General features: G+C 52.9%; 1 protein-coding gene across 1 annotated transcript in view; it reads left to right on the top strand.

Moving 5' to 3' along the window:
• The first annotated feature begins 7,218 nt into the window (after positions 1-7,218).
• INPP5B (inositol polyphosphate-5-phosphatase B) overlaps positions 7,219-13,222 on the top strand; it is a 59,702-nt gene continuing 53,698 nt past the window's right edge. Inside the window, 6 exon segments of the mRNA XM_047793413.1 lie at positions 7,219-7,297; positions 8,002-8,085; positions 8,753-8,847; positions 10,434-10,531; positions 10,670-10,699; positions 12,634-12,744. Of these exon segments, the coding sequence (XP_047649369.1) occupies positions 8,029-8,085; positions 8,753-8,847; positions 10,434-10,531; positions 10,670-10,699; positions 12,634-12,744 (391 nt within the window). The 5' untranslated portion in view covers positions 7,219-7,297; positions 8,002-8,028.

Below are 13,222 nucleotides of genomic sequence, written 5' to 3'. Positions count from 1 at the left end.
TATGTGTAGTTCTGAAGCCCAGGATTACTGGCTAATTCTATTCTCTAGTTCTTCAACACCTCTCTACCTCTTTCTCTAGCAACTAAAGTTTAATGGGCACCTGTTTTGTTACATACATTATGCTCGGTAAATCTGACTGACCTCATTCTCCACCCCTGTGCACTGCCCTTCCCCACATGAGCATCACCCCCAGGATAAGCCCTGCCCTTAGTTGAGACAGCCATTCATGCACCTACTAGGGAAAGATGGAGAGAGTGAGCCAGGACAGAATTGTAGCACCAAGACTGCCTCTTTATTTGCATAAGGAGGGTGTAGGCTATTTTGGAATGGGCCTTCAGCCTGCCCCTTCTCCAGGCCTCAGCAGCCTGGCACACCCTGAAACCAGGGCCACAGGTGACTTTATCTGCCTGCTAGTCCAGAACGAGAGTCTTTGGTGATCCTGTCTGCCTTTTCTTCTGTAAGATCGTTACTTGAGTTGCTGCCGTGGCTCAGCGGCTTAAGAAACCGACTAGAATCCATGAGAATGCAAGTTCAATCCCTGGCCCTGTTCAGTGGGTTAAGGATCCAGTGTTGCCGTGAGCTGTGGTGTATGTTGCAGATGCAGCTCGGATCTGGCGTTGCTGTGGTGTAGGCTGGCACAGCTGCAGCTCTGATTTGACCCTTAGGCTGGGAACTATTGTGGTCCAAAAAAAAAAAAGATCACTGCTTGACTGAGAACTGGCTAGTAACTCTCCTGTTCTCTAAGCCCAGATAGCCAAGATTTGGGCAGAGTTGAGCAGCTACCCCTGAATCTGAGTCTGTTATCCCAAATGGAAAGAACAGGAGGTGCCAGGGAGCCCAGATCTGTCCACAGGCAGTCCCTGCCCCAGAACAGGATTTCCCCAGAGGCCCCTCTGCCCCTCTGCCCTCAGACCTTCCATCACCTACCTGTAAAGCTGGCCCTCTCCCTCACTCATGATACCCCAGACATCTCCATGAGTAGGGTCTCACCACACTTAGCCCTTCGCTCTGGGTTGGTATTTTCCTTCCTGAAGGGTTCATCCCATCCCTTCAGCAGTTCCTCACATGTTTGTACTTTGGCTCCTCTGGTGCTTTATCACCCCAGTTGGACAACCTCTCCAGGGCTGGCGCTTGTGAGGTACAGTGAGTGGATAATTAAGCCTAATTGAGCCAACTTGAAACATTGATTACGGGCCCAAAGCGCAAGGAAACTGCCATTTGGGAAGAGAAAGCCTCAGAAACAGGAGATTTGGGAGGAGATGTCCCTCCAGCCTTGCAGCTGTGGCAGTAGCAGCACTGGGCCTCCCCAGAAACACACCTGCTGCTTTCCACGAGCCAAGCACTGCTAGGTTTGCAAACCTTGAGAATTAGGTGAAGGTGAGATGGCGGGAGCAGACCCAGAGGGAAGGAGGTGTAGGAAGAGCTGTGTGGCAGATTGCACCCAGCCCTGAGGGGCATAGAACCACCAGGGAGGGCCCCAAACTTACATCGGAAGTGGTTCTCCCCAGGTGACTCTGAGGTCTGGCTTTCAGGGCATCTGCTATAAACAGGATTTCAGCTGAACCCCTGGGGATAGTGGAAGGGTGCCCTTTCTTGGTTTAGATCAGTAGTTCTTAATGGGGTTTTGTTTTGTCTTTTTAGCATATGGAGGTTCCCAGGCTAGCAGTCTAATTGGACATGTTGCTGCTGGTCTATGCCAGAGTCACAGCAATTCCAGATCCGAGCCGTGTCTGCGACCTACACCACAGCTCATGGCAACGCCGGATTCTTAACCCATGAGCGAGGCCAGGGATCGAACCCGCAACTTCATGGTTCCTAGTCGGATTTGGTTTTGCTGCGCCACAACGGGAACTAGTAGTTCTTAATGTTTTTAGGAACATAAATTCCTTTGGAAATACAAAGGTAGCTGTGGACTTTAAAAAAATGTACAAGCATATACAAATTGGCAAATAAATTCAGGGGCTTGTGAGTCCCCAAAAGTGCACCCTTGGTTCCTGAGTCTATGAGAATCTCCTTCGAGTCTGAACCTCCCAGGAACAGGTGATTCAGCTCGGCCTTGGGATGGTAAGCTGCTCCATCAGAGACACTGCCTAACTCCGCCTGCCCCTCCCAGCCCAAGCAGGGAATGCTGGGGGTTATTTCTAGGACTGACCCCTAAATGGCCACTGCTGAGCCCCAGGGCTGATCTTGGGATGAACCTCCCAGAAGCAGGAGTCTCCTCGCCCCCCACCTCTGAGAGGGAAGTGAATAGATCTGTGTCCAGCCTCAACGGTCATTCCTTGGCTCCCTTTCCCTGGGGGCAGCTTATGCTAAGGCTCTAGAAAGGCAGTGCCCAAAAGTAACCTATGTGGGGGAAGTGGGGCAGACAAAGGGGAGGTTTTTGTCTTCCTTCTGCATTATTTTTCCTTTTTTTTTTTCATTTTTAGGGCTGCACCTGGGGCACATGGAAGTTCCCAGGCTAGGAGCTGAATCGGGAGCTGCAGCTGCAGCCTAAGCCACAGTTTGTGGCAATGCCAGATCCTAATGCACTGAGCCAGACCAGGGATCGAAGCCACATCCTCAGGGACACTATGTTGTGTTCCTAACCCACTGAGCCACAACAGGAACTCTTACTTTTCATTTTTTAATCTTTGAGATAATAGCTACCTCCCCTCTTCATCCTTCTGGTACTGCTGGCAGCCTCACCTCCAAGTTCTCAGGGTGGGAATGGGCCTGTGACCTCTCCCCGCACACGGTCCTTTTGCAGGGGCGCCCTGGGAGGACCTGGCCTCCCCCAACTCTGGTCTCTTCTGAGATCCTCCTCCACCTGCCAGGTTTCTCAGCTACATGAATAAGGCACATCCCAGTGGGGTCCTTCCACCTACCAACTGGCTTGATTTTCTCCCTCTGGCTCCAGTGTGGACATCAGCTGAGCTTCCTTCTTTTGCCTGTGTCCCCAGGGGCAGCAGCGTCAGAGGGAACTCCCAGAGCTGACAGCTGCTTTTTTCCGTGGTAGCTGTCCTCAGCCCAGGGACCCCAGCCTTTCGTGGACCCTGTGATTAACTCTAGCCTGTGACCAGTGCAGGGTCCTGAGACTGCCCCTTCTTCTCCCTGGTATCATGATTTCTTCTGCTTAACCACTGCATGACCTTGCCTTGATCTTGATTCTTGAGCTGGGTACTTCCTGCAGTGGTTTCCTTTCTCCTTTTCCTCCTACCCATCCTCCTGCAGGTCTTGGTTAGCCAAGAACCTGGTGTGAACCCAGCTGACCCCCACTCCTGTCCAGGTAGGCAATATATGAAGGAGGACAGAGACTTGTGGGTGCCTTCACCTGTGGGAATGGGGCCACAGCGTTCAAATCCTCCCACAGATATGCCATAACTTCCAATACTTTGGGGATTTGGGGGTGGATTTTTTTGGGGTTTGGTTTGTTTTTTTTGGTGGGGGGGCACCCTTCAGCATACAGAGTTCCTAGGCTCTAAGCTGCAGTTGTGACCTCTGCTGCAACTGCGGCAACACCGGATCCTTAACCCACTGTGCCGGGCTGGGGATCCAACCTGCATCCCAGCATGGCAGAAACACTGCTGATCCCATTGTGTCACAGTGGGAACTCCTGCCATAACTTCCATTACTTTGGAGGAACAGCATGCTACCAGGAGGCAGAGTTCTTCAACCAAACAGCAAAATGTGGTCCAGGGGGGCACGAATGAGAGGTGGGGGGAGAGGGAGGCCTGCTGTGGGGTCCCAGGCAGGATGCTGCCAGGAGGGGCCGTTGTAGGGTGGGAAGGGGTGCTGACCTTCAGGTGCCAACAGCAAGGTGCTGGGAGGGAGAGACTAAAGCAGGAGGGAGACGAGTCAGTGTTTGGGTTGCCCAGAGAAGCTGAGGGACAGCCCAGGACTGCTTGGCCCCCCAGTCCTCCTGGACTCACAGGCACTCTCTTTACTCAGCTGACCCTGCTCAGTGCGTCCCACTGCACGGCCCAGTACAGCCTCAGTGTGTGAGGGGAGAAATGAAACCAGTCCCTGCTCTTGTCTGTGGGCTGCAACTCCAGCCCAGGACCCTGCTCTCCGTGGTGCTGCAGTGGCAGCCCACTCTGCCTGGTGCTCAACAGTGCCACCAGCCTGCAGCTCTGAACCCCTCCTCCCAGGTCCTCCTCCGCCCCATAAGCTCTGAGCCCCACGCCACCTGTCCCCATTCCTAAGCCTTGCCCGCCCACTAAGCCCTAGTTCTGAGCACCCCCACCCCAACAGGCCCCCATATCTGAGCTCTTTTCAGGAACCTCCCCAACCTTTCTCAACACCCCAACCTCTAAACCTTGTCAGGCTGACCCTTAGCCTTGAGGTCTATCCTCCTCATCAGTGCCCCACCCCTTCCAGACTCCCCTCCCAACTCCCCCTTCCCTCCCCCATGGCTGAGCCAGTGCTCCCCTCCCCCCAAGCTCCCAGCAAGTCCTTGCTGTTCCAGGGTGGCAGAGATGGGGAGTTTCAGGTTGGAACATCCACGCACAAGAGAGCCTCTCTTGGGGGGGAGGGGGGAAGCTGGGATTTTGTGGAGGAATTGTACCCCAGCAGACGGGTCACAGTACTTCCCCAGGCAGCCCTGCTCTGCTCCTACGCTTCGGCCATCTGACCATCCCAGAGGACAAGCTGCTTCCCACTCTGCCCCAGTGACCACCACCCCACCAGCCCCCAAGAGAAACATGAGTGTCTGTCCACATGTGTCTGCTCTGGGACGTGGAGGCAGCAACGGACAGTACAGGGTGGCCCGGGACAGAGGAACAGGCAGGATGGGGCTCCAGCCCCAGCTCTGCCCAGAATTCACAGGGCTCCCCACCCCTCACCCTTCCCTTCACCTTCTCTTCTGGGGGAAAAATCTGTCCCAACTTCTCCTGCCAAGGCAGTGACTGCTTCAAAGGACAGAGAGCTGTGGCCCAATGCCCTGGGGGGGTAGACTTCTGTGAGGTGGGCCCCCAGAGTGCTCCAAGGTCGGGGTGCTGCCCTCCCTCCTCCTGCCTGGATAGAGGGGGTCAGCAGCCAACTCTGGCTGGAGCTAGACCTCCTGGGGCCAGGCTGCTAGACTCTCCAAGCTCCACATTATGCTGAAATCCAGGGCAGCAGCTGAAATCCTCCAAGTCTCCAGGTCCCCTCCTTTATTTCTTTCTTTCTTTTTTTTTTAAACCTTTTTTAGGGCCGCAGGTGCAGCACATGGAGGTTCCCAAGCTAGGGGTGGAATTGGAGCTGTAGCTGCTGGCCTACACCACAGCAACACCAGATCTGAGCCTCCTCCTCAACCCTCATCGCAGCTCATGGCAACGCTGGATGGTTAACCCACTAAGCTGGACCAGGGATCAAACCTGCATCCTCATGGATACTAGTTGGGTTCTTAACCCGCTAAGCTACAACAGGAACTCCCAGGCCCCCTTGTTTCTGATTCCCTGTATGTTCTCTGGGGACTGGCTGGCTGGCTGGCTGGCCTCAGTGACCCCCACCTCCTTTATCTCTAAGGATCTAAATTAATCCCCTTCCCCCTCCCATAGTGTTGAAACCAAATTCTAATCAAATTGAGCTCCATTTATGCTGTGGATATTTCCAGGAAAAGAAGACTGAGAAGAAATGATGTCTGTTTCTGCAAGAGGTTTACATGTACAAACCTGAACTGGTCACTAAGGCAGCAACCCTCAGCTTAGGGCAAGAGGAGGGAAGATGGGTTAGAAATCACATGGTCAGAGTTCCCACTGTGGCTCGGTGGATTAAGGACCTGATGTTGTCTCTCTGAGGATGTGGGTTCGATCCCTCGCCTGGCTCAGTGGGTTAAGGATCCAGCATTGCAGTAAGCTGTGGCATATGTGACAGATGCAGCTCGGATCCAGCATGGCTGTGGCCTAGGCTCCAGCTGCAGCTCCGATTTGATCTCCATATGCCACAGGTGTGGCTGTGAAAAAGAAAAAAGAAAATCGCATGGTCACTTCTTCCCCAGGACTGACCCTTCAGCTTGGCTCAAGGCTTGAGAGAAGGAGTATTTATTAAGGTAATTTGCTAATTCAATAAACATATCCTGAAGGTTACCTGTGTGCCACAAACTACACTGGGGTGAGACTATTGGGGGAGCTTACGGTTTACTCAGATGGCCAATAGGCTGGACTCCCTGATCTGAGCTGGCCCTTTTTGTCCTCATCTTAGGTGGGGAAATCGAGGTCCCAAAGGAGGGATGCTTTACCCAGGTGCCTGTGGCCGGGTGAATGAGGGGAAGGGGCTGGAGAACAACAAAGTCAACACTCAGGCTCTCTTGAGAGCCAAGGGACCCCCTCCCCTGACCTCTTTCCTCCCTGAGAAGGAGAGAGGATGGGGTCTCAGCACAGTACTGTATATGCACAGGGTCACACCCTTTATGAAGCGTTTGTATCCATGAACCTCAAACAGCCCCATGAGGCAGGCAGGACGGGGTGCTGCCATCACAGACACTGCTGAGGCTAAGGGAGGAAATGCACACGTGGCAGTGTTGATGGCAAAGAAGTTGTAATTAGGATTTTTTTTTTTTTTTTTGTCTTTTTAGGGCAGCATCTGTGGCACATGGAAGTTCCTAGTCTAGGGGCTGAATCGGAGCTGTAGCTGCCAGGCTATACCATAGCCACAGCGATGCAGGATTCGAGCTGCGTCTGCAACCTACATCACAGCTCATGGCAATGCCGGATCCTTAACCCACTGACCCAGGCCAAGGATCAAACCTGCATCCTCTTGGATACTAGTCAGGTTCATTTTCTCTGAGCCACAATGGGAACTCTGGAATCAGACTTTAAATAGAGGCCCCATTTTGCCACTTTGCTAGCTGCGGTGGGGCCTTGGTCAAATTATGCAACCTGAGCCTCAGTTCAGGAAAATGGGGACTGTGGTTCTTCATAGCGTTGTTCTCCTTTAAGCTAGGTTGGGGTAATTATTTGGGGAGGGAGAGTTCCAGTAGAGGCCAGTGTTGAGAGCTGAGGAGGACACTCAGGAGAAAATGTTCTCCCTTAAAGTGACCATCTTCCTCCTGGGCCCTGGGCAGGAGGTTCTGGCTCCATGACAGAGGGTGGACGGTGAGGCAGGAGCAGTCCTTAGGAAAACGTTGTTGGAATAGGAGCCGATTGTATCCCAGGTCCTAAGGGGTTACCCGGGGCAGGGACAGGAGGGCCCTCCCCCCGGGATTGGCGCGGGCATGCTGGGACTTGCAGGCGGCTGACCAGCCTGTGGCGCAGGGGCTGCTGGGAAATGTAGTCCCTGGCTGTGCCCCGGGGCCGGGCCGCGGTGTTCCACACCGCCAGCAGCGCTGACAGCTCTAGAGGTAGGTGGCAATGGCAGGGTAGCAGGAGCTGGTGGGAGCAGGGAAGCCAGGGCAGGGCTGAGCAGGAGGGACTAGACAACTTGAGGGCCGGGACCCCTGTCCTGAGGCTGTCAGAACCAGACACCCTGGCCTGTGGCTGATGCAATGGGGCCTGCTGGTCTGGGGGAGGGCCAAGGAGCAACGGGACACTTTCCCATCTCCAAGGAAAGGAGCAAAGGACTTGTCCAGGCTGAGAGGCTCCTTTTCTGAGAGCAACAGGGTTTCTCCACAACCCCATGGAGATACCCCTCTGACACCTCTCTGAGAGGTGCCAGCAGGACTCATTCTGCTCCCCCAAAAGAGAGGCAGAGCTCCATCCCAGGAGCAGTGGGACAGTGTCCTGCTCTCCAGTAATGGGACAAGGCACCACTCCACATCCGACAAGTAGACTGGACCCCATTTAGAAACGCTTGGATGCCCTTCCAGACAAAGGGTGGTACAGCACATTGTACCTCCCACCAGAGGCAAAGGTTTGGCCCCTCTCCCTAGAAACTAAGAGGTCCATTCTAGAGGGGAGGGGCGGGGAGGAGGAGGGAGAGGATCCGGCCTCCTCCACCCTCTCCCAGCACAAAAGCCCCTCCTCCCTGCCCCCAGCCCTCGGAGGCAGCTCCATCACCCACTGGGAGACTTGTTGACTTAAGGAGCCCCCATCTGCCCTCCCCCAGGGTGTGTCTGCTCAGCGGGGGCCCAGCATGGACCAGTCTGTGGCCATCCAGGAGACCCTGGCTGAGGGGGAGTACTGCCTCATCATATCCTGCCTGGCCTTGGCAAGTGGAATGACTGGTGTCCGCACATGTGTATCTGCTTGCCTCCCTCTCTCTGTGCCATGGGGTCGGGGTGGGGGGGTGGGGGTGGGGTGTGTGGGGGGTAGGCGGCATGCAGGGAGAAGGAAACCAGCACTTTTTTTTTTTTAACTTTAGGGCCTTACCTGCGGCACATGGAAGTTCCCAAGCTAGGGGTCCAATTGGAGCTGCAGCTGCCGGCCCATGCCACAGCCACAGCAACGCCAGAACTGAGCCATGTGTGCAACCCACACCGCAGCTCACAGCAACGCTGGATCCTTAACCCACTGAGCGAGGCCAGGAATCAAATCCATGTCCTCATGGATACTAGTCGGGTTCATTACTGATGAGCCACAATGGGAACTCCAGAAACCAGCACTTATTAAGCATTTATCCAGTCCCAGACTCTCTGCCAGGTGTTTTGCATACTCAGTTATCCTCCTACCTGCTGTGAAGCTGGGAATTATTATCACCATATCACAGATGAGAAAAAGTCAGAGAGGTGAAGCGACTTGCCCAGGGTCACCCAGCGAGTCTGTGTCGGTGAGGGTAGGGCAGGGAAGGTGGGGTGGCCTGGGTTGGGAGAGGCCTGGGTGCTGGCTTCCTTTTGGTTTGCCTTGACTCTGAGCAGCAGGCGGTGCAAGGTGTGCTGTGTGAGGGGGACAGCAGGCAGAGCCGCCTCCTGGGACTCGTGCGCTACCGCCTGGAGCATGGTGGCCAGGAACACGCGTAAGTGACATGTTTGGTCCTTGCTTACCTGGGCCTCGGGGTTTATTCTCCACTGTTCCTCCAGCAGGATTTCATGTATCCCTCCAGGGCAGAGTCTGAGGCTTCTAGAATAATTATAATAATGATAGTTAATTTTTTTGAACAAGTATATTCCAAGCCCTACATGTCATTAGCTCATACACTCTTCAAAATTTGATGAGGAAGCTTCTCAAGAAAAGATAGTGTAATGTACTGCTTCAGATCTTGAGCCTCTGCCTGCTTGGGTTCAAACCAGGCTTTGTTACTTCTGATTTTTTTTTTTTTTGGTCTTTTTTAGGGCCGCACCTGTAACATATGGAAGTTTCCAGGCTAGGGGTCGAATAGGAGCTGTAGCTGCCAGCCTACACCACAGCCACAGCAGCACCAGATACAAGCCATATATGTGACCTGCACCACAGTTCATGGCAATGCCAGATCCTTAACTCACTGAGTGCTGCCGGGAATCAAACCTGCATCCTCATGGATACTAGTCAGGTTCATTACCGATGAGCCATGCTGGGAATTCCTGAGCCACATGACCTTGAGCAAGCTGTTTACTGCTCTGTCTGTCAATATGTCTGGACTAAAAATTAAAATGAATTACTACGCATAAAGTCTTTTTTAAAATTTTTTTGGCCGTGCCTGCTGCATGTGAAAGTTTCCAAACCAGGGATCACACCTGTGCTACAACAGTGACCTGAGCCACAGCAGCAACAGTGGATCCTTAACCCACTATACCACCAGGAAACTCCTTTGCATAAAGCCTTTATTTTATTTTTTTAATTATTATTATTATTTTTTGTTTTTTGCCTTTTCTAGGGCCGCTTCCCTCGGCATATGGAGGTTCCCAGGCTAGGGGTTGAATCGGAGCTCTAGCCACCAGCCTACACCAGAGCCACAGCAACGCAGGATCCAAGCCGCGTCTGCAACCTACACCACAGGTCACGCCAATGCCAGATCCCTAACCCACTGAGCAAGGCCAGGGACCGAACCCACAACCTCATGGATCCTAGTCGGATTCGTTAACCACTGCGCCACAGTGGGAACTCCCATAAAGCCTTTAAAACACACTAAAGTACTAGAAAGGGCTCCGTAAATGTTGCTAGTAATGCCCACAAATTACACAGAAGCAGAGAGAGAATAATTAGTACTTATCAAAGGTCCTAGAGCCAGAAAATAAAACTTAGTGACCCTTAGACATTTTCTAACCCATCGCCCTCATTTTACAGATGGAAAAACTGAGGTTCAGGGAGGGAAAGAAGGAGGCTAAGATTGCCATGTTCTTGTCACACGCTGGGCCAGAAAGCACAAGGGAGAAATCAGCCACAGGTTTTACTAACAAAGCAGGGGCTCCCTGCAGTGAGGTAAGTTCAGCTTTGATGGCCCATCCATAAGACAAGTCTCTGATGGGCTCCGCAGGCAGAGAGAGGCAGGAGGTTTGTGCATGGCTAGGAGCCACCAGCATAACCCTGGGGACCAAGGAAGGAGTTGGGCACCCTGAGGCTTCCACGACGGGCCTGAGGCACGACTCTGGGCCCCCTGTCCTCAGTCTGCTTCCTTTCCCTCAGCCTCTTCATGTATACACACCGGAGGATGGCCATCACCGGGGACGACGTCTCCTTGGACCAAATAGTGCCGATCTCGCGAGATTTCACGCTGGAAGAAGGTGCCGCAGGGCCTGGGCGGTGCGATTCTGTTCCTCTGCTTCCCCCACCCCCAGGTCATGTCTACCTTGATTGGGGGTGGGCTGTGGGAACGAGGATGATGGTCAATTGCTAAGGGCCTTTCGTTTCCCTCCCCACAGTTTCCCGGGAAGGTGAACTCTACATTCTCGGTGAGTGGTCCTTTCAGTCCGAGTCCCGGTTTGGGCAGTAATGCAGGGTCTACAAAGACGGGAGTGGTGTGAATTAGGAGCATCCTCTTCCTTTATGGGCAAGTAAGGCCCTGCAGAATCAGGCCCGCTCACCTCTCCAGTCACTCTCTTCCCTGCTTGCTGTGCTAGAAATCCTCTAGATGGCTTCCAGCACCTCAAACGTGACGCATTCTCACCACGGAGCCCTGCAAAGGCTACTCTCTCCTCTTCAAAACCCTCACTTCTCTTTTCACTTAGCCACTCAGCTTCCAGGGCTTCAGCGCACACTGACTTTCCCCAGGAAGCCTCTGTTGAACTCCTCAGATTGTTGAAATCCTGTAAGTGTTTACATCTCACTAATACACATTCCTTTTTCTCATCCTTGCCAGCTCTCTGTCACTCAGTGATTTGATTATTTATAGTGACCCATTTTTGCAAGGAGGGCTGCACCCCGCAGCATATGAAGTTTCCTGCCCAAGATCAGAGTGACCTGCCAGGCCCTTAACCTGCTGAGCCACGCGGGAACTCCGAGTGACCCATTTAACATCTTTGCTACACTATAGTTGTAGATTATAATGGAAGTAGTAGTAGTGGTAATGATAATAATAATAATAATAATAATAATAATAATAATAATAATAATAATAATAATGGAGTTCCTGCCATGGGGCAGTGGGTTAAGAATCCAACTGCAGAGGCTTGGGTTGTTGTGGAAGTGAAGGTTTGATCCCCAGCCCGGTTTGATTCCCTAGCCCGGCCCCAGTGTGTTTGTTTTGTTTGTTTGTTGTCTTTTTGCCATTTCTTGGGCCACTTCTGTGGCATATGGAGGTTCCCAGGCTAGGGGTCAAATCGGAGCTGTAGCCGCTGGCCTATGCCAGAGCCACAGCAATGTGGGATCCAAGCCACATCTGTGACCTACACCGCAGCTCATGACAACGCCAGACTCTTAACCCACTGAGCAAGGCCAGGGATCCAACCCGCAACCTCATGGTTCCTAGTCGGATTCGTTAACCACTGAGTCACAATGGGAACTACCCCAGTGTGTTAATGGATCCAGCATTGCCAAACCTGTGGCTTAGGTTGCAGCTGCAGCTCACATTCCATCCCTGGCCCAGGAACTTCCATATGCTGCAAGTGTGGCCATAAAAAAATAATAATAGAAATGAATATTTAATCGATGATGAGCTTGTGCCAGGCTCTGTGCCAAGAGCTTTACACACATCACGTGGTGCTTTCCTTACAATGATTCTATGGGGTCATCACTGTTTTCATCCCCGTTTTATAGACAAGCCTTTCCCTGAGACCCAGAGAAAATAATCGATTTAGTAAGTGAGGGAATCAGGATTCAAACTTGGAATCCAGACTCTGGAGCCCATGCTTTTAACCATATTTCTAGACTGCTCCTATTCATTCATTAGTTCAGCACACGTTTTGGGTGCTCACCACGGGCCTGTCGGGTGCTGGGGTTACACTAGACACCATCCACAGTCTAGCTCCCTGAAGGCAGGCCGTGTCTGATCTCTTTGGCTTGGTATTCCCAGTGCCTGGCATATGCCTGGCACAGTCAAGGAGACTGACTGACAGCCCCTCCATGTGCTTTTCATTCCACTTGCTGGGGATTGACTGCAGGTTAAGAACTTGTTCTCTTCCAGCTCTGACCAGTACTGTTGTGGCGAGACTTACTGACCTTTCAGAGCCTTGGTCCACGCCTTTTGTAGACTAAAGGTGATATTAATTTGAAGCTGGGGGCACAGAGGGCTCCCTCATCTCCCCAGCAGCAGCCTCTAGTGAATTGCTTAAGGGCCGAAGGGACTTTGGGGGCTTGGGCTGCTGACTCTCACTCTGGGGACTACAGACTAAAAATGCACCTAAGCATCCTGGAGGCCAAGGGCTCATTTCCTGCCTCCCTTGTGCAGGCTCAGATGTCACTGTCCAGCTGGACACAGCAGAGCTCAGCCTGGTATTCCAGCTCCCCTTTGGTTCACATACCAGAACATTCCTCCAGGAAGTCGCCAGGGCCTGTCCAGGTAGGTAAGACCCCAGGCTCCCTGGGGGTGTTCGCTCGGCACTGACTTCCCCTCCACTGGTTGACTTTGCACACTTTGGACTCACACATCACAGTTGCTGTGCCCTCTCAAAGCTGCTGGCAGGAGGCCACAGTGCCCCCAGGCTGACCATGGGGTTTGCATTTCTGGACCTGAGGTTTTTTTTTTTTTTTTTTTTTTGGTCTTTTTGCTATTTCTTTGGGCTGCTTCTGCGGCATATGGAGGTTCCCAGGCTAGGGGTCTAATTGGAGCTGTAGCCACCGGCCTACGCCAGAGCCACAGCAACATGGGATCTGAGCCGCGTCTGCAACCTACACCACAGCTCACGGCAACGCCAGATCGTTAACCCACTGAGCAAGGCCAGGGACCGAACCCGCAACCTCATGGTTCCTAGTCGGATTCGTTAACCACTGGAACTCCCTGGACCTGAGTTCGCCACGACTGGAACTCCCTGGACCTG

This window comes from Phacochoerus africanus, chromosome 8, assembly GCF_016906955.1.
Source record: "Phacochoerus africanus isolate WHEZ1 chromosome 8, ROS_Pafr_v1, whole genome shotgun sequence".
NCBI lineage: Eukaryota > Metazoa > Chordata > Mammalia > Artiodactyla > Suidae > Phacochoerus > Phacochoerus africanus.
This window is presented reverse-complemented; position numbering and strand designations above follow the sequence as displayed.